The sequence below is a fragment of the Stigmatopora argus genome, chromosome 1 (genome assembly GCF_051989625.1).
Source record: "Stigmatopora argus isolate UIUO_Sarg chromosome 1, RoL_Sarg_1.0, whole genome shotgun sequence".
In the NCBI taxonomy this organism is placed as follows: Eukaryota; Metazoa; Chordata; class Actinopteri; order Syngnathiformes; family Syngnathidae; genus Stigmatopora; species Stigmatopora argus.
The window spans coordinates 27,279,961-27,300,970 of NC_135387.1; the positions used below are offsets into that span (position 1 = coordinate 27,279,961).

The 21,010-nt window shown below is 38.4% G+C and overlaps 1 protein-coding gene across 2 annotated transcripts in view; it reads left to right on the forward strand.

The window, feature by feature from the left end:
- nphp4 (nephronophthisis 4) overlaps positions 1-21,010 on the forward strand; it is a 166,294-nt gene that overhangs the window by 133,285 nt on the left and 11,999 nt on the right. The window contains exons 27-29 of one of the 2 annotated variants that reach the window (XM_077613815.1): positions 5,588-5,767; positions 6,173-6,316; positions 10,969-11,126. In XM_077613815.1, the coding sequence (XP_077469941.1) occupies positions 5,588-5,767; positions 6,173-6,316; positions 10,969-11,109 (465 nt within the window). In that variant the 3' untranslated portion in view covers positions 11,110-11,126. Of the gene's footprint in view, positions 1-5,587; positions 5,768-6,172; positions 6,317-10,968; positions 12,782-21,010 lie in introns of those variants that run through there. The other variant, XM_077613806.1, reaches the window with a different exon arrangement.

The window sequence follows — 21,010 nt, forward strand, 5'->3', positions numbered from 1 at the left end:
TGCACCTCCCTCAATAGAAGCCTTTCGCTTTTCACCAACCATATTGAATAATGGATGCACGAGATATTTAATGATAAAAATGAAAAAGGTTATTTGCGCACTGGAGATACGTTCACGCACTTCCGCACTGCAACGAACTGAGCAGAGGAAGCTGGATGCTGGGTGACCTGAGCTCTCACAGTGCCAGGCGTCGGTATTAGCGGCGGAAAGAAGCACTACTCGGAAAAAGGCGCACAATACAAAATCAGCGTTCATCCGATCCTCCCAGTCCAAACGAATCAGTTTGGTCAGTGCTGGCAGGTAAGGCAACTTTTTGGGCCAAAAATAAACTAGTCCGGCCCACATGAGATCTATTTGACCCTGAATATGGCCCGCGAACCAAAGTGAGTTTGATCCCCTGTATCGATATTTTTCCGTATACAAGTTCGACTCTTGTAGATGGCTTTTCCGCCATCTTGGATGTGTTTATTTCCATTGCGACCTGCGTCTGTTTACCTAGTTTTTCTGAAGTGTCTCATGTCTGCGTTAGTGTGCCAAAAGCCCGCCAGGCTTCGAGTAGACGGTGTACCTGTTCTCATTAAGCGGGTGGTCTCGCTCGAAAATATTTTTAAGGCAGATGGAGAGTGTGAACCGTGAAGCGCCGTGAAAAAAACTGGCATGCGTTGCTGCACTTTTGGACAGCAGCTGCTCATTAATAGACGCCGCTTCCTTACTCTGCCAATCTTGCTTCTGTCTGTCTTGGGTCTCTTTTTATCATACACATATTGGTTCAATTATGGATAAATGAAGTGGATGATTTCAAATTCTCCATGCCAAAATTAATGCACATATTTGGAGTAACTTTGTAGTGTTCTTTACGCCATCTTTCATTGTTTATTATATTGACTAGGGGGTTCTCAAGACTTTTTACAAAAAGTACTAGCTAAAAAATAATTGACTCTCAAGGTACCGTATTTTGCTGTTTAAAATACCCCCCATTTAATATATTTAGTATATTAAACGGCAGGGGTATATTAAATGGCACACAAACGGGAAGGTACGATCCACTACGCACTCTTTATGCCGTGACGGGGTGCATCAACGTTTTGCAGGCTAAAACTACTTATGGCTCAGGTTAAAACTACTTACAGCTAAATAAAATCTGACCAAAAAAGCTGAGTTGCCGTTTAATATACGGCATATATATATATATATATATATATATATATATATATATATATATATATATATATATATATATATATATATATTAAACGGCAGGGGTATATTAAATGGCGCACAAACGGGAGGCGCAAAAAAGCACAAATCATTTAATATATCTGGGTATATTAAATGGCAAAATACGGTACCACCATCATGTCAAATATTAAACCTTTAACAAAATGGTTTAGCAAAAATATTTTTGTCATTTTATTTAAATAACCAGACTACAAAGAAAAATCTGTTACATTTCAATGCCTTTAAATGTCTAATTCTAAATGAATAAATATTTCAAGTAAACATGTCCAAAAGATTACATCTGAATATGTTGTACTTGGTAGCAGAAAATACAACAATGTTCATTCATTAATTTTCTGAACCGCTTTATTGTCACTAGGGTCGTGGGCGGGGGGTTGGGGTGCTGGATTCTATCCCAGCTGACTTCGGGCCAGAGGAGGGGGACACAGTGGCCAGCCAATCACAGGGCACAAGGATACAGACAACCAATCATGCTCACACTCATACTTAGGGGCAATTTAGAGTGTCCAATCAGCCTACCATCCATGTTCTTGGAATGTGGGAGGAAACCAGAGTACCCAGAGAAAACCCACGCAGGCCCGGTGCAAACATGCACACTCCACACAGGTGGACCGACCTGGATTTGAACCCAGTTCCCCAGAGCTGTGAGGCAGATGCGCTAACCAGTCAATTCCCTGGGCTGCCTCGATACAAAAATGAATTCAATCTTTCAATTTTTTAAAGAAAACAATTCATAAAGATACAGCACAACTGAATGTAACAAATGTGAAACACTATAATAAAACAAAAGCAAGTTCGTTTGTTCAATAATTATTTACCACTGGAGTGAACCAGGTACACAAGATAGAGCACATGTGTCAAAGTGGCGGCCCGGGGGCCAAATCTGGTCCGCCGCATCATTTTGTGTGGCCCGGGAAAGTAAATCATGAGTGCCGACTTTCTGGTTTAGGATCAAATTAAAATGAAGAGTATAGATGTATATATGAAATTTACTGATTTTCCCCCTTTTAAATCAATAATTGTAATTTTTTAATCTATTTTTTCTGTGTTTTTAGTTCAAAAATCATTTTGTAAAATCTAAAAATATAGAAAAAAAGCTAAAATAAACATTGTTTTAGATCTATAAAGAAACTGAACATTCAGGGCTTTTAATCCAGTTCTTTTAATCCATTTATTAAAAAAAATCTAAATATTATATCTAAAATGGTCCGGCCCACATGAAATCGAGTTGACGTTAACCCGGCCCGTGAACCAACCCGAGTCTGACACCCTTGAGATAGAGGGTAAAATTTATGACTAATAACAGCATAAAACCTACATTAAACGGTATGCAAACGGGACAAATCAAATCATACACGAAATAGCAAAAATGGTTCACTACATCCAAGAAATTGCGACTATTATTATCGTAAAGTCGACTATTGGCCAATGAAAGCCTGGTTATTCTTAAATCATTGTCGCTAAATTTCAGGCTCTTTTGTATTTGTTTAGCATCTTGTTGGGTTTTCAACTGCGTCTTCCTGTAAAAATCCATTCCAAAGACACGCATATTTTAGCTTCAAAAATGTGATGTGAACACTATTAAAAGATGGCGGATGTTTACAAATCAAACTCATCTGGAAGCTTATTTTCTCTCTCCAATGCCAACGAATGCATATCGCTTGTTAAAAATAAATGCATGTGATTGAATTATCATGCGTTCATACTGTAGTGATACAGAGCCTCTTCTTCTTGAAGAAATAGGGTACGGCCTTGAAGAAAAAAAAAAAGCGACAGATGTATTTTTAAAAGATTCCAGCATATGCATCACAGTAGCTGCTTTGATGTGACTCTCAGCAGGTTGAGTCGCTGCGGAACGTATCGGAGGAGTCTTATAAAACAGGATAAACCTCACCGCCAGAGAATAGTTTTGCTTTCTTCAACAGATTTGAAGGGGGTTGGGGGGTAAAATGCTTGTGCAGTAATTCTCATTCTCACATGCTGGTGTCTTTCGTTCAGTTCTCACTCATTTCCTGTCCTCCTTTTTCACCCTTCATTTGGTTTAGCATACCTGTCAACCTTGGCCAATTGCTCCCCTTATTAATGATTGTAATCCCCTTATTAAGCGATTAAAAACTGCACAAATCCAACGCGGTACGTATTTATTCACATAGGGCGCACTTAAAAGTCGAAAATTTTCTCCAAAGTGGATTGTGTACACAATCAGTATGCGCTCAATTCAAGATTCTGTAGAAGTCGCTGTATGCACCACAAAGACAGTTTGTTGACCTCGTCTCTATAGGCCGCCTCATCCCCTCCTGAGATGAGTCCGACCACAATGGTGTCATCAGCAAATTTAATGATGGAGTTAGACTGGTGGGTTGGTGTACAGTCATAAGTGTACAGGGAGTACAGAAGAGGACTCAGTACACAGCCTTGGGGGAGCCAGTGCTCAGTGTAATGGAGGAAGAAAGCTGGGAACCAAGTCTAACAGTTTGCGGTCGGTTGGTTAGGAAGTTCTTTATCCAACAGCAGATGGAGGAGGATAGTCCAAGATGGGAGAGTTTGTCAGTCAGAATGTCCGGTTTTATGGTGTTGAAGGCTGAGCTATAGTCAATGAAAAGCATCCTCAAGTAATTCCCATGGTGTTCCAGGTGGCTCAATGCTGTATGTAGAGCAATGGTGATAGCATCCTCAGTGGACATATTAGCTCTACAGTGGTACCTCGTCATACGACCGCTCGTCATACAAAATTCTCGTCTTACGGCGGAAATTTCGATCGGATAATTCGCCCGTCATGCGATCAAAATTTCGTGATGCGACCAAGCCAGGTCTTTTTTGCATATCTTTCGTGTATAACAATATTTACGAGCACGGAACGATTAATTCAGACGAGTTTCTCCTAAGACCAGGAAACGCACAACGCGCATGCAAAAAGAGGGCTTTCTGGGTAATGAAGTATACTCGTGCACACAACACCCATAGGCAATGGCAACCTTTCTCAGAATAAAACTTCATTACCCACAATCAATACGTGGGTAAGCTCAACTATTGTATTTCCTGTTATTCTTTTTAAGGACGGAAGCTCCCGCGCTCGTTCTTTAAAGACTATTTCTCGTTGGGAAGTGGTCGTGCGTTATCCTATTGTGAGGACATTTGTGTGCATCATTTTGGGAATATTTTGAAGGCAATACAACAGCAAACAGTCCATCGATAGCGAACGTGAGGGTGGAGGCGTGGCAAACCGCCAACCCGGAAAACGAAGGTAACAAAAGATTACAACAAAATTAGAATTCAGTTTTGTGTAAAGTTACATTAAAAGTATGTTTGAGTGTGTCTGTATATATTAATCCAAGTTAATTTAAATTTGTTTGTTCCGTTTACGAGTGCGTTGTCGTGCGAAAAAAACGACGGATTAAGTCATATCTCGAGGTACCACTGTATAAACAAACTGGTGAGGGTCAACTGAGGGAGAGATTGTATTCCTGATATGGCGGGCTATCAACTTTTCAAAGCACTTCATGATCACAGGCGTGAGTGCAACAGGCCTATAATCATTCATGCTGTCAATGGTTGGCTTTTTGGGGACAGGGATAATGGTGGCAGATTTCAGGCAGGATGGAATGATGGATTGTTGCAGGGAACAATTGAAGATTTTTGTGAAGACTCCAGCCAGCTGGTCAGCACAGGCTTTGAGCACCTTCCCAGGTACTCCGTCAGGGCTAGCAGCCTTCCTGGTATTCACAGACCACATTTCCAGTCTCACTTCCTCTTCCTGGAACTTCAGTGTATTGCTGCAGGGTAGTGGCGGGGTGTTGAGACTGTGTCTGATTTGTCAGTCTCAAATCGGGCAAAGAAACGGTTCAGTTCCTCCGCTAGTGAGGCATCTGCGTTAACAGACATATTATTGTTATTGTAGTTGGTAATATGTCGTATTCCCTGCCACATCTTCTTTGGGTTATTTTCTGTGAAGTGCTCCTCAATTTTCTTAGTATATTTATGCCTTGGCCTTTTTAATGCCTGTTTTCAGCTCAGCTCTGGCAGCTCTATATTTCATCTTGTCCCCTGATCTGAAAGTGGTGTTACGGAATTTGATGAGTGCCTGTGTCTCCTTGGTCATCCAGGGTTTTTGGTTAGGAAAAAAACCCGTATTTGTTTATTTATAGTGACGTTGTCCATGCAGTTTTTGATATAGGAAAGTACAGCGTCCGTATAGTCCTGGAGGTTGTCGTGTTAGAAAAGTTCCCAGTGGTGGTAGTTGTGTCCATGGAATACAAACCTATACGTTAGGATGTAAAGAAAAAACAGGCAGCCCTTCATTTTAGTATTAAGCTTTCCAAATAAGTTTTTTTTCTGACTTTCCTGACAGATCAACCCTGGAGGTGTTTTCATGTTGCCGTCTGCAGGATTACAGGAGCTCCAGCTGATGGTGCAGCCGTGGCAGCCGGGCAATCGCTTCCTGTACGTGAATGCCGTGGATGTGGAGCAGAGACAGTTAGTCACCGCTTGGCTAATGTGCCTCAATGTCCTGCGGCCTGTGCTGTCCAAGGTGAACAGATTCAAGGAACATTCTGACAGACAGATAAGCAGACACTCGCTCCTTTGTTGCTTTTCCGTCTAAATGCACCCACGCCTTCTTCAATTTCACATTTTGACCTCGCCAGCTGCTGATTCCATCCCATTTTATTCAGCTGATGCAACGTTGTTCTTACCGTTGCTTTTATGTCGCTGCCATGTCTTACATTTAAATATTCATAAATGGCCCAGCAACGCAAACCACGTAAAAAAAACGCAGGAATTTGGCAGAACATGATTAAAAATAAATAATACACGATGTTGCAAAAGGATTTTGTTTACATGGGATGTTTTTTTCTGGGTCTTTGCACAGAAATGTGGGACTGTTCTGTAAAATTGATGTTTATAGGTGTGTGTGTATGTGTGTGTTTGTGTGCAGGCGTTTGAGGTTTGTGTTCCAGTCAACGAGAGCCGCGGGACCTCCAAAAAAATCACTTACACCAACCCTTACACCAGCAGTCGCACTTTTCTTCTTCATTCCGACCGTCCGGATTTGCTCCAATTCAAAGAGAATACATTCAAGGTGAGCCAACCATGCAATAAAAATCAAGTTTTAATGCCCTATTACTAAACTATTTATTTATTTATTTTATCCTAGTGGACCCTTCAAGGTTTAATGCAACCTTTTACACTTATCCTTAGATAAAACCAATCTATTCCATAATGTAATTTCCACCATTTTGAAAAAGTCATTCACATACACGAACACGTAATGACAATAATTTTTCAGGGATTAAAAAAAATAGCATAACAAGCACATCTGTGCTTTACCCTTTACCTTTGGGCAACCTAAAAATGTCAGGCAACAATAATTCCGTACTCTCCTTTACTGGCAAAATCCGAATTTACATAACTCCGCCCCTTCCTGGCTAACTCCTAATGTATTTCCGCAATCAATTATTCTGTCCTGATCCAAAATAATGTTTGAAAATCGTACCCCAAGGATAGATACTGGCTCATACTACATAGCTAAAAAGTTTCAAGACAATAACTTTTTAATTGATAGAGGAATTGGAATTTAGAGTTAGTGTCCATAAGAACAAAAACAACAGCAACCTGGCAGCCTGCAAAATTATGGAAAATTTTTTTGACAGCATCTCATGATGACAATGTGAATTGTTTTATCTTTGTTGATTTTTTTTCTGACATTTTGGATTGTATTTTTGGCCCCAAATGACTGTAATAAAAATCAAATCAATGTTATCTCGATAAGGTTAACAGAAACCAAACGATTACCAATCAAAATAGATGTTACATCAGCTGTGTAGGCCTTTGCCATGGAGTTTAAAATTGAACCCAGTGTTTTCTTGCAAGAATCTGGCAGGTTTATTGCTGTCCAGATGTAGTCAATTCAGTAGATTGGAAATTATTATGAAAGGCATACACCTGTTTAGATAAATTTTTACTGGTCACGCTGCATGTTAGATTACAAATAAAGCATGAAGCCAAAGCAATTGTCTCTGGCTCTGAGACAGGAATGTCTCAAAACAAATCTGGAGGAAGTACAAGAACAAAAATGAATACAACAATGTACGGAGACATCTCGGTTGATAACATGCTGCAGAATGATCAGGACTTCAGAATAATAATACGACAATGCAGGCAAGACAACAAAAGAGCTGTGGAAAGTTCATCCACAAAAGGCTGTAAGTACTAATGTACATGAAGTTTCTTCATTTTTATAAAAAAAAAATCAATACAGTTGCAATGACTTAATAAATACCATATTTTTTGCATATACGCCGTATTTCTCACTAAAAAAAATGATGTCTGAATCGATGGTACGGCTTATATGCGCATAAATTAGCACAAAACGCCATAACGCAAGACAATGCGGCCATTACGGTCGTTTATTTAAAACTAGAGAAAAGATAAACAGATAAAATGCTTGACAAAATTAATTTTGACGTCTATGAATGAAATTCAAGAAAAAAATGCATAAAACGTGTCAAAAACTCACTTACTTTAGCCTACCGTTGCTCGCTAAAGGCACCGCCATCTTACCTAGGGATGACATAGTAGACTATCCAGATTGTACTGCTCACATGACTTCCTTTTTAAATGTGTCTTACAGTTGTCCAATATCCTGTTTTTGCTGTTTTTTCAGAGGGTTGCAACTAATGAATTTGTTTTTAGTTCATTTCTATGGGAAACGTTCATTTGAGTTACAAGTAAATTGACATACGAGCTCAGTCCCAGAACGCGTTAAACTCGTATCTCGAGGTACCACTGTATATACTATTCCATGATAACAATATGTAAGTATAGCGACATCTTCACTCAAAAAAACAAGCTCAATACACTCATTATAGAAGAAAATGATTGGAAAAGCCCATTTGAGTCGCCCACAAGTGGAGGAGTCATTGTCGGTATTGCAAGCCTTTTGATGAGGTGTAATAACAGGGATAAACAAATGACAAAATCTATTAGGGATAAAAACCAGTTCAGTGCGTTGGGAGTCTTTTTCCACATAAACTATTAAAGAGTAATGCCACTCCCTTCCAGGACCACACTGCTTCAATTAGCCTGGGGGAGGGAGGTGGGTCTTTTGTTTTATCCCGCGTTGTTAGTAATGCTCCAGGTGTCGAATAAAGCATTAAGCCTGCCAGCAGTATTTAGCAATTGAGGGGCTTTGCTTTACTTCCTTTTTCATGGGACTTGCTTTAATGAAAAACATTTTCAGGAGCAGCGATCAATACTGCCGAGTAGTTGGGAATATCAATCCTCCAAATGGACCCATGCATTTGTCACAAACTATCATACAGAATAGAACAAGATTAATTGAATTACTGGTGAAAAATAAACTGTATAAATTACATCAAATTACATGGCTGGAAAGTCAATACAGTGGTACCTCGACATACGAGCAATTCGAGATACGAGTAAAATTTTGGGCAAATATTTGTCTTAAGATACAAGACACATTTTGATATACAAGCAGACAGCGGACGCGAGATGCTGCTCATAAGAACATCATGGACACTGCCTCTCTCCCCGCAACTCCCTCGTATAATGTCTCTGGTAGCAACTCCCTCTTTGTAATGTCTCTGCGAGCACTGGGCGGAGCGTTGCATTTTTTCAGTGTTTTTTTCGCGTTGGTCATTGCGAATGGTGTGATCGTTAATATGGGAGTCATATATAATACTCGTTGGCAAGTGGTCGTGCGTTATCCTATTGTGAGGACATTTGTGAGCATAATTTTCGCAAGATTTTGAAGGGAATACAAAAGGAAACTACCATCCATAGGTTGCACCTGAAATTCAGGGTGGAGGTGGGGCAAACAGAGCCAACCCGGCCGGAAGAAGAAACATATTAAAAAGGAGCGCCTCTGCATCTATACACATAAACGGTATAACATGGTGGGATTGGTCTAGGCCACATGTGTCAAAGTGGCGGCCCGGGGGCCAAATCTGGTCCGCCGCATCATTTTGTGTGGCCCGGGAAAGTAAATCATGAGTGCCGACTTTCTGTTTTAGAATCAAATTAAAATGAAGAGTATACATGTATATTAAATGTCCTGATTTCCCCCTTTTAAATACATAATTGAAAATTTTTAATCCATTTTTTCTGTGTTTTTAGTTCAAAAATCATTTTGTAAAATCTTAAAATATATTTAAAAAAAGCTAAAATAAACATTGTTTTAGATCTATAAAAACTGAATATTCAGGGCTTTTAATCCAGTTTTTTAATCAATTTATTTAAAAAAAAAAATCTAAATATTATATCTAAAATGGTCCGGCCCACGTGAAATCAATTTGACGTTAAAGCGGCCCGCGAACCAACCTGAATCTGACACCCTTGGTCCAGGCTATCTGCTTATTAAGTGGTATTTGTCATACTCATCTGCAATCACATTACCGCATGCACCCTTAAAAAGGAAGGCAACCAACCATATGGAATGACAAGTCAGAATGTGGAAGTTTCCTGGTCAGCTCCAACCAGCTGTGAGAGGTTTCTTCAAAGTCTGCTTCCCAGGAGCACGGTTATTACACTTTGAGAAGAGTGTGCAACCAACGTCTGCTCAGAGAAACTCTCCAGTGTATGAAGGAGTGTCCGTGCATAACTGCCCCAGCTCTCTCCACTGCACTTTTTTTATTTCTGTTCTTCAGTGTAAATGCCCAGCATCTTGTATTTATTGCTTCAGAAAAGGAATCAAGATTAATTTTATGTATCACCAGAAATCAAGTATTTTAAAGAGTCAGTGTTAAATTGGGGGATCAAATTTAGCCTACATTTTTAGCCCTCATTACAGTTACACAGAGTTATGTTTTTATACTTTGGCAATAGACATCTGCTTTGAACTGGGAGGGCTGGCAGTGAATTGATGGTATGACTCGTGTTTATTGTGGGTTTTTTTGTACCTCTGGGTTTTAATATTTAGCTGAACATTTACACTGGGGCTCACAACTATTCTACAGCCTTTCTATCTTATTGTTATTGTTTAAAAATATGTACTCAAATAATGTTTAGATTTGTTCTCTTTATTTATTACAGGAATTTCTATTTACTCTACAGCACTAGTGTCAAAGTGGCGGCCCGGGGGCCAAATCTGGCCCGCCGCATCATTTTGTGTGGCCCGGGAAAGTAAATCATGAGTGCCGACTTTCTGTTTTAGGATCAAATTAAAACGAAGAGCTTAGATGTATATTAAATTTCCTGATTTTCCCCCTTTTAAATCGATAATTGTAATTTTTTAATCATTTTTTTCTGTTTTTAGTTCAAAAATCATTTTGTAAAATCTAAAAATATATTTTAAAAAGCTCAAATAAACATTGTTTTAGATCGATAAAAAACTGAATATTCAGGGCTTTAAATCCAGTTCTTTTAATCCATTTATAAAAAAATCTAAATATTATATCTAAAATGGTCCGGCCCATGTGAAATCGAGTTGACGTTAAAGCGGCCCGTAAACCAACCCGAGTCTGACACCCCTGCTCGACAGAGTCCCCAAATAAAAAGGATTTCGGTGATTTTGAGGTTAACAATGGCTGAAGGATTACGAAACTAATAAATAGTTCAGTTTGTCGATTAATCATGGCACCCCTAATTGATATTCTTTCCAACTCTGACATTCCAACCTGGTCTATTTCTGAAATAAAGTTAACAATCATGGGATGAATTATTTCCCCTTCACAAAGATACCATTTCATAATCGTTTGTTGTGTTTGTTTTCAGGTTGATGGTGGGTGCACTTACAGCATCGGACTGCGCTTTGCCCCCAGCCTGAGTGCAGGATCCGTGGAGATCCTGGTCTATGTGAACAACCTGGAGGAGAAGACTGAGGAGACGTTCTGTGTGAAGGCCACTTACTCATGATTCCACGACTATGAGATGTGAGCCTCACTTTTTATACCTAAAATATGACATTTTTGTACCTGCGTAGTAAATAACTCGATACAGAGTTGATGTATTTTATCATGCTATTTGTTTTGGTTGTCAATTATTTTGATAGTCCTTTAATTGCCGATTATTTTGTAATGAGTTGAATAATTGGCTCATATGTAGGTCACGTTTATTTACTGTTATAGTATGTGTGGGCAAAAACAAACTACGATCCTGGATATTATGTCACTTTGTAACTGCTTAATTGTTTTTCAACGCAAATTGCATTACAGTGGTACCTCGAGATACGAGCTTAATGCGTTCCGAGACTGAGCTCGTATGTTGATTTTCTCGTAACTCAAACGAACGTTTCCCATGGAAATGAACTAAAAACAAATTGATTAGTTCCAACTCTCTGAAAAAACACCAAAACAGAATATTGGACAGCTGTAAGAAATTTAAAAAGGAAGTCATGTGAGCAGTACAATCCGGATGGTCTACTTTGTCATCCCTAGGTAAGATGGCGGCGCCTTTAGCGAGCAATGGTAGGCTAAAGTAAGTGAGTTTTTTACACGTTTTATGCATTTTCTTGAATTTCATTCATAGACGTCAAAATAAATTTTGTCAAGCATTTTATCTGTTTATCTTTTCTCTAGTTTTAAATAAATGACCGTATTGGCCGCATTATCTTGCATTACGGCGTTTCGTGCTAATTTATGCGCATATAAGCCGTATCCTCGATTCAGTCATCTTTTTTTAGCGAAAAATATGGCGTTTATGTTGATTTTGTCGTAATTCAAACAAACGTTTCCCATAGAAATGAACAAAAAAAAAATAATTCATTCCAACCCTCTGAAAAAACACCCAATACAGGATATTGAATTGGAAAAACATTATTATTTGTTCTAATTCGCCATCTATTAACAAAGTAACAAATAACTAGTGGTTTAATAGCACTAAAATGTGTTTAATATTATTAAAATTAGACACATTTTGCGTAGGGGAGAGAGACGGACAGAGAAAGGGGGGGGACTTTTTGCCCGGCAACGCGCTCGTAACATAACATAAACAAATTTGAATGAACTTGGATTACGATGCAGACACTCAAAATTACATTCAACTAACCTTACACTAAACTTAATTCTAATTTTGTTTTAAATTTTGATACATTTCTTCTCCCGGGTTGGCTCTATTTGCCCACCTCCACCCTGACTTTCAGATGCAACCTATCGAGGGTTGTTTGCTTTTGAATTCCCTTCGAAATATTCCCAAAATGATGCACACAAATGTCCTCACAATAGGATAACGCACGACCACTTGCCAACGAGAAGTAGTATATACACCATTCGCACTGACTAATTTGTCTCGTATCTCAAGATAAATATCTGCTCAAAATTGTACTCGCATCTCAAATTGCTCGTATGTCGGGGCACTCGTATGTCGAGGTACCACTGTACATAAAAAAGAATGTTTTGGTTTGTAACTTAACAAAAAATGAGACAATATTTACTATTAAGAGGCTCAAAGAAGAGCTTTGTAACATTTTATAGCTCAACATGATCCCCAAATGATATTAACCGACTCTGAAAATACTTGTTGACTAATTTAACAGTAATTTATCGACTTATTACAGCAACCACAATAAATAGACAAGAGTGGGATTGATTTTGCTGTTCATCTTTAACAAGCGCTTCTTATCTAATATAAACCCCTGACAAACACAATGACCAAATCTACAAAGTCTTCCTCCCGGTTTAGCATTTTGCCGTTTTTTTGCGATGTCCAGCCAATGTTCACGACAGTTCATCCCCAGCCATTGCAAAGTGCACAGAGGGTAAAAGCAATAACATTTTATCGACTTTAATTACCCGGCAAAGCCTCTTCAATGCTACATAATGGTCAGGTTTTAATCTAAGGCAAGCCAGGGGTCCGTGCCCCCCTCAACTCCCAAACAACTTAAACCCTCATCATGCAATTATTAGACTGGCGGTTATAATGGGGGTATGATATTTTTTTAAGCGATGCTAGCAAAGCCGTGTGTGTGTCTTGGAGAGGGAAAACGGCGCGCACATTGTGTTACATAACAGCCGTTACACAATCAATCCCCGGCAACCCCTCCCGTCTCGCTGGCTCTCTCATTAGAATGCAGGCAGAAAACGAAGCCTATTAAAATGAAGATAACGGCTCAGTCGGGTACGCTTCATTTTTACTGGCTCTAATATGTGGTCCAATGCAAAATGTTCGTTTTCCTTTCCAGTCTGTGTGTGTTTGCATCTTGATTCCGTATACGTACAGTGGTACCTCTACTTACAAATGCTTCAATGTACGATAACATTTACAGGTTACAAAACGCTTTGATATACAAATGACTGTTCCGATATACGAAAACATGATCCAAGTTACGAAATCCCCCAAAACTTCAGTACATTTTCTGTATCTGTTATTTTATTTTGAAATTGTTGCTTCAACATACGACAATTTCCGGTTGCAAAACGCTTTGATATGCAAATGACTGCTCCATTATATGAAAAGATGGTCCAAGTTACGAAATCCCCCAAAATGTATTTTATTTTGAAATTGTTGCTTCAGCATGTGAAATTTTCAGGTTACGAAACGTTTTGGTATGCAAATGACTTCCATTATACGAAAACATGATCCAAGTTACGATATCCCCCAAAATGTCAGTACATTTGCTGTATCCGTTATTTTATTTTGAAATTGTTGTTTAAACATATGAAATTTTCAGGTTACAAAACGCTTTGCTCTGCAAATGACTGTTCCCTTCTACGAAAACATTATCCAAGTTACGAAATTCACGGAAAACGTTGGTACATTTGCTGTATCTGTTAGTTTATTTTGAAATTGTTGCTTCAATATACAAAATTTTCAGGTTACAAGGGTGTTGCTATGCAAATGACTGTTCCATTATACGAAAACATGATCCAAGTTACAAATTCCGCCAAAGCGTCAGTACATTTGCTGTATCCGTTATTTTATTTTGAAATCGTTGCTTCAGCAATAAAATTTTCATGTTACAAAACGCTTTCCTATAGAAATGACTGTTCCACTATACGAAAACATGATCCAAGTTACGAAATCCCCCAAAACGTTAGTACATTTGCTGTATTTGTTATTTTATTTTGAAATTGTTGCTTCAACATATGACATTTTCAGGTTACAAAACGCTTTGCTATGCAAATCACTGTTCCATTATACGAAAAGATGATCCAAGTTACGAAATCCCCCAAAACGTATTTTATTTTGAAATTGTTGCTTCAGCATATGAAATTTTCAGGTTACGAAACGCTTTGATATGCAAATTACATGATCCAAGTTACGAAATCCCCCAAAACGTCAGTACATTTGCTGTATCCGTTATTTTAGTTTGAAATTGTTGCTTCAATATACGAAATTTTCAGGTTACAAAACGCTTTGATATACAAATGACTGTTCCATTATACGAAAACATGATCCAAGTTACCAAATCCCTCAAAACGTCAGTACATTTGCTGTATCTATTATTTTATTTTGAAATTGTTGCTTCAACATACGAAATGTTTAGGTTACAAAGCGCTTTGATATGCAAATGACTGTTCCGTTATACAAAAACATGATCCAAGTTACGAAATCCCCAAAACATTAGTACATTTGCTGTATTTGTTATTTTATTTTGAAATTGTTGCGGTCGCGTTGCATCCCGCTTGACAATCTTTTTCATATTTTAATTTCGTAATAATACCATTTTTCTCCCGGAATATCACGAGATAAACAAAAACTATGTCTTGAGCAAAGTTGGACTTATAATGAATATTTAACGATGAAAATACTTCTGTCACTTTCATTTGTATTTCCAGGTGGTAATTGAAGAGGTCCTTTTCAATCTATTTCGTTTTTCGAACAAAATTTTAAAAAATCTAAGACTGTTGACTCACTGTGAGAAGAGAAAAAACACATTTTTAGTCACATTTCGGCAGATTAATTTCACTCATAAAATTTTTAGTGGACATGATATCTTTTTAAAAAAGCTTTGAAAAATAAGGCATAAAAAAATAGCACACCTTATTTACTTTTTTAAATTAATGAAAGGAGGTAGTTCACCATGGAAGTATTTTCTTTCAAATGAATCACAATTAGAAGCCTCTAATTCTATTCATCTGGAAAACAATGATACAATAATATCCTATTCATAATCCAACCAACTGCCTAAAATATGAACCCCCAAATCATAACACAGTAAATAGTATGATTTATGTATGAGCCGACTAATTGCCAAAATAACCTATGAATAATCATCTATCAGAAACGTTTGCTACCATTCATCCATTATCACCCAAACCAAGTGAAAACCAATGTTCGCCTCGGAAAATCCCTCCTGGCCACTAGTTGCCACCAACCACGAAGCAGTGCAGAAAATAATGGACGATGCTTTACGTCCCCCACCCCCGTCCTGAAAATGTGAAAGATGCACCCACCTCGGTTAGCCATGCAAGTGCATCTCTGGTGATAAATTGGTTGCTATTCTCTCTTCCAGTAGTGTTTTTGTTGTCAAAAGGAGAGTAATTGCCTGACCCACAGTGCAACCTTCAGTCGCAACAGTGTTGTTGCTCTCTCCACAAGGTGCAGGGCAACTTATAACACCTAAGTGTTGCAAGTCCAGTTATTGTCAGCTCAATGGGAAGAAAGTGAGGGGGGTGACACCTTGTGTAGCGTCACCCACATCCCCAATTCTCCCAACTCTCTGCTCACCTTGTTAGTGCATTGCTCTTGTCAAGCAGTGCTGAGGCCAGGCTGACCAGCCCGCTGTCTCATGTGGAGCCAACCCATACTTCACCTCCCTGATGACCTCCCCGAGCAGGTGCAACAAATCATCTCTCACCAGCTTGCCGTGCTTGGATCGGTATTCCATGCATGTTACCGCAATGACATACAGACGCTCCCCTACTTACGAACATTCGAGTTACGAACAACGGTACATACGAACATGTCTGCAAATTGTGTTTATGTCGAAAAATGTTCGTAAGTTCGATTTTGTATTGCGCGCCTTTTTCCGAGTAGTACTTCTTTCCGCCGCTAATACCGACGCCTGGCGCTGTGAGAGCTCAGCTCACCCAGCATCTATCTTCCTCTGCCCACTTCGTTGCAATGCGGAAGTGCATGAACGTATCTCCAGTGCGCAAAGAACCTTTTTCATTTTTATCATTAAATATCTCGTGCATCCATTATTCAATATGGTTGGTGAAAAGCGAAAGGCTTCTATTGAGGGAGGTGCAAGGAAGGGGCAAGCCATTTCATTTGAAATGAGTGGCAATAATAACGAAGCTTGATGCGCGTGAGTGGTGAGCGTTGCACATATACAACTTGAATCGTTCGACCGTTAGTACCATTTATAAACATAAAGAACGAGCAGCAGGACCCAAATATTAAACGTTGCACAAAGTTTGCAAATCAATTGAATGATGTCATACAGTGCTACCGCATCATTTATGATGAAAAAAAGAAAACTGCAATTGTCATTAGATAGCTTCTTTCGGCCAGTTTCTAGTAAATCTCTCTCTCTCTCTAATGTATGTATACAGTACTGTATGTATTCTCTCCATTTTATTAAATGTTTTTTCAGTACAAACCACTGTGTTTTACTTATACAAGCCTTAAACATACAATGCACTTATATAAACCTTCAATATAGTTATATAGGCCTTAAATATAAATTATAATACAAAATATAGCACTGAGCAACTTACAAACAAATTCAACTTATGAACAATCGCTCGGAACCTAACTCGTTCGTAAGTAGGGGAGCGTCTGTAGTTTTAAAAGCCTAAGTCAACAGAGTTCCCGCGAGTCCTTAAAAAGCATTGAATTGAGTATTATTCCCAAACCCAGCCAAACTATTGACTTACTGTCCGGAAAATACTTGACACGCTTTTTTTGACTTCCTTGTTATAGATTAAATCAAACAAATACCTTTTTCTCTCGCCTACACGCCGCATTTGTAACTAAAAAATGATGACTGAATCAAGGGTACGGCTTATATGTGCACAAACTAGACTTGACATGCACGAAACTGCAAGGTGACAAAGACAAAACGCCATTACGCAAGACAATGCGGCCGATACGGTCATTTATTTCAAAATAGATAAATGATAATCAGATAAAACACTGAACAAAATTTATTTTGACGTCTATAAATGAAATTGTGTTCGTAGTGTTTACCATGTCAGCAGATCTCAATAGTTGTTAAGGCGGATCGAAGGTCTTGCGGTCAATCATTAAAATATCAGCCTGGATACCTGCGTAATATGTATCTCATGCTATTATTGCATCCAGACACTTGCTGAAAACTTGCCTTTTGAATTCGCCCACATGAGATGATTTTCCTTAAGATTTTCCCTTCAAAGTAAAACATTTGTACTCCCTATTAAAACCATGAATATGGAGGTGAAAATTGTGAATCGGGGGCGTCTTATATGTGAGAAATTGTCAAATTCAACGATTTTTAAGGCAATTTTAAGGGTACGACTTATACGCGGAGATGCGTGAAACTACGTTATATATAGAAGCGGTAGTCCAGACTAATTGAATAAAAAAATGTATAGATTCAAGTAGTGTTCCGGTTGTCCTAAAAGATGACACCAAAAAATATTTAGAAACTAGAATTTCTTGAAATTTTCTGTAAAATGTTAGAACATTTTAAGAAATAATTTTTTTGCTGAGGTTGGCTTGGAAAATCCGTATTTCAGGCACTAAATTCTGTTCAAATTGATCTTACGAAGCCTTAAAATTGACTTGTTGAAACCCTGTTACAGCATCCACCAAAGTAGCGAGAAAATAACAAAAGTCAAAAGCCGCTGTGCTTTTTTTACCTACGTATTCAACAAATGCTGATGTTAATCCTCTGACAGTCAGCAACATTATGCCACTTGACTTGTTTACACAACTGAAATACCGCCCCGTGCTGCCCCTGTGTGTGTTTTGAATGTAATTCCATAACAGAGGTGTGACAAGAGAATTGTTGTGTACCGTAACTTCCCTGCTGTTTTTTTGCGCTCCCATTGGCAGGCAAGACATCGCCATGGTGCTGTTTTAAACAGTCATTTAATACAGAGCGGTGAGGCGTGACAAAAGCACAATATCCCCACGATGAAATAGCTGTGAGCATCAACAAGTTGGCAATATGCTCCCAAAAAGCTTCACTGTCACATCTGTTTGTCGGATTCTCACAACATAATGTTTTCTCGCTATTGTTTTGTTTTTTTGTCTCAACTCAAAAATATGCTTAACTCTACCACCATTATGACCGTAAAATACCGTATTGCCGACTTCTAATGAATTCCACACAAATATATCATTTAATAATTGAGGTTGTGAATATATAGTTGCTTGATTTTATGAACTTGGCTTCCTCCGACTTGTTTTTTTGTTCGAATTGCCGATCTGCAGCCCGCAAAGCCTGAATTTGAATGCCCGTTACATCACAACACTGCGCTAAGGCCGGTCCCAATTCATTAAAATTTGAAGGATATTCCAAATCCACCCGTCAAACGCATCCTTGTCATCCATTTTGGATCGATTTGAAGGCTATAAAGCGCCTATCTTTTGGACTCTTAGCGTGGTGTTTGCCAAAATGGCGGCACAACATAATGGCAGTATTAATTCATTTTCAACACCGCTTATACTTGTCAGGGTCGGAGGGTGCTGGAGCCTATCCCAGCTGACCAAGGTGGTCTACACCAAAAACTGGTTGCCACTCAGGGACAGACAACAATTCCCACTCCCAATCACATTATATATTCATAATATTATACAATAATAAACAATAAACACAATGTTTAACTGTAAGGTTTTTAACTTTTTTGAAATTTCAATGGCACATAACCAGACCCTAAAATAACGGCTTAAGGTCTTTCAATAAACTTTGATTGTTTTTACATTTCTAAACATTTCTTCCAAAAATGTGTTAAATCAAATTCAATTCAACTAAGAGACTCTTTCTGATGTTAGCATTTAATGCTACCTTCACTTTATATTACTTCACTTCTCACATTTTTTCAGGAGGTACTTTCCTGAATTCGATAGATTGGCCACACCAGTTTAATCGCATTTGGCTGTTGGCTAAAAAGCCAATCATTACGTGTTATTGGACTTTTGGTCGGTTTCAACTATGCAGAGGCACAACGCTGCATGAATCATTTTTACTGTACAATTTCAATAGCTATGGATCTGTGTGGGTCTTGATCATTTATTTTTTTCATACTCTTTGACACTTGCATGCTTTCGTTTATTGGTTGCAATTTTTAAACCGTGAGCTAATCTGCGAAAGCCCCGTTGCGCTTTGATTGAAGAGCTAAGGTGCTTGAACAAAACGGCTCAATGCTCTAGCTGGCATCTGTTATATAGCAGGGATAATTGCATTACATGATGTCATGCTGGTCCACATAATAACAATCATGTCCTATACATTTTTCCCCCCAAGCTGTGAATCTTTATTTGATCTGGAGTCTAGTATTAGCATTAGCCTTTAAATAAGCTCCATTGTGGGAAGGCATATAAGGTCAGCAGCAAGCAGTGAGAATAAAGATAAGAAGGAACTCCAATACACAGCTTTGGAAAACATAATGTGGCCATTAAAGTGGTTGTGTGGATTTAATGGATACGAACGCCTGGAATTCTTTCAGCCAGTAGCTTATTTATAATGTTTTGAATAGAATTCGCTTAGGAAGGCAGCGACTAAGTGATGATTCTTGCTCAGTTTGCAGATAAATTGGGAATCACGACACGTTTTTAGGGGGTCTAAAACTTCAAACTAGGAAGGTCTAACAGAAAGACAAAATACAAATAGGATTCAAATACAATTGCAATTGAAAGAGAATAAAAAATATTTTTTTTATACAGGAATATATTGATTTTATAAAGGAATATTAAAATCAAAAAAATATTGATCCTTTTCTTTTATTATTTATTTATTCTGGGTGGTCATCTGAGGCAAACCGTTTTTCAGAGAGGCTCTCACAATATAACAGATAAAACAATAGTACACTTACATACTAAAAACAGTGTAATCAGTAATATTCGAATCAAATTCTATGTAATAACACTTTCTGCACGGCAACGCGCTCGTATCATAACATAAACAAATTTAAATGAACTTGGATTACGATGCAGATACTCAAAAATAACTTTAATCTAACTTTACACTAAACTTAATTCTAATTTTGCTTTGAATTTTGATATATTTCTTCTCCCGGGTTGGCTCTGTTTGCCCCGCCTCCACCCTGACTTTCAGATGCAACCTATCGAGGGTTGTTTGCTTTTGTATTCCCTTCAAAATATTACCAAAATGATGCGCGTCCGCTGTCTGCTCGTATATCAAAATTTGTCTCGTATCTCAAGATAAATATTTGCTCAAAATTTTACTCCTATCTCCAATTCCTCGTATGTCAGGGCACTCGTATGTCGAGGTACCACTGTAGTCGTATAATGATAATAAAGACATTCAATTCAAACTATTATTACTATACAAACCACCTAACTCTACATTATTTTTGTACTCATGTCGGTTTTATTAAACATCCAATCAAACCTCATCACCTGGATTACCAGATATTTTTGATTCCACGGCACTGACGGCAAGTGGAAATTTCATTTAGACAGATCAGATTAGGAAGTGATGGGGAAAATGGCAGTTATTAACCTTTGTCTTGGATTCTGATTACGTGGTGCAGTCCTGTTGACCTCACTCCACTTCTCCAGGTGTTGCATAAATATTCATGAGTAGGTAGCGGGTCGACGGGAAAATAAAGTGGGCCCTTGCCTGTGAGTGCACCTGATGTAGTGTGGGGTCAGAGCACAGGTAATGTCTTGCCGTGGAGTGGAAGCAGTTCAAAACCTTTCCATA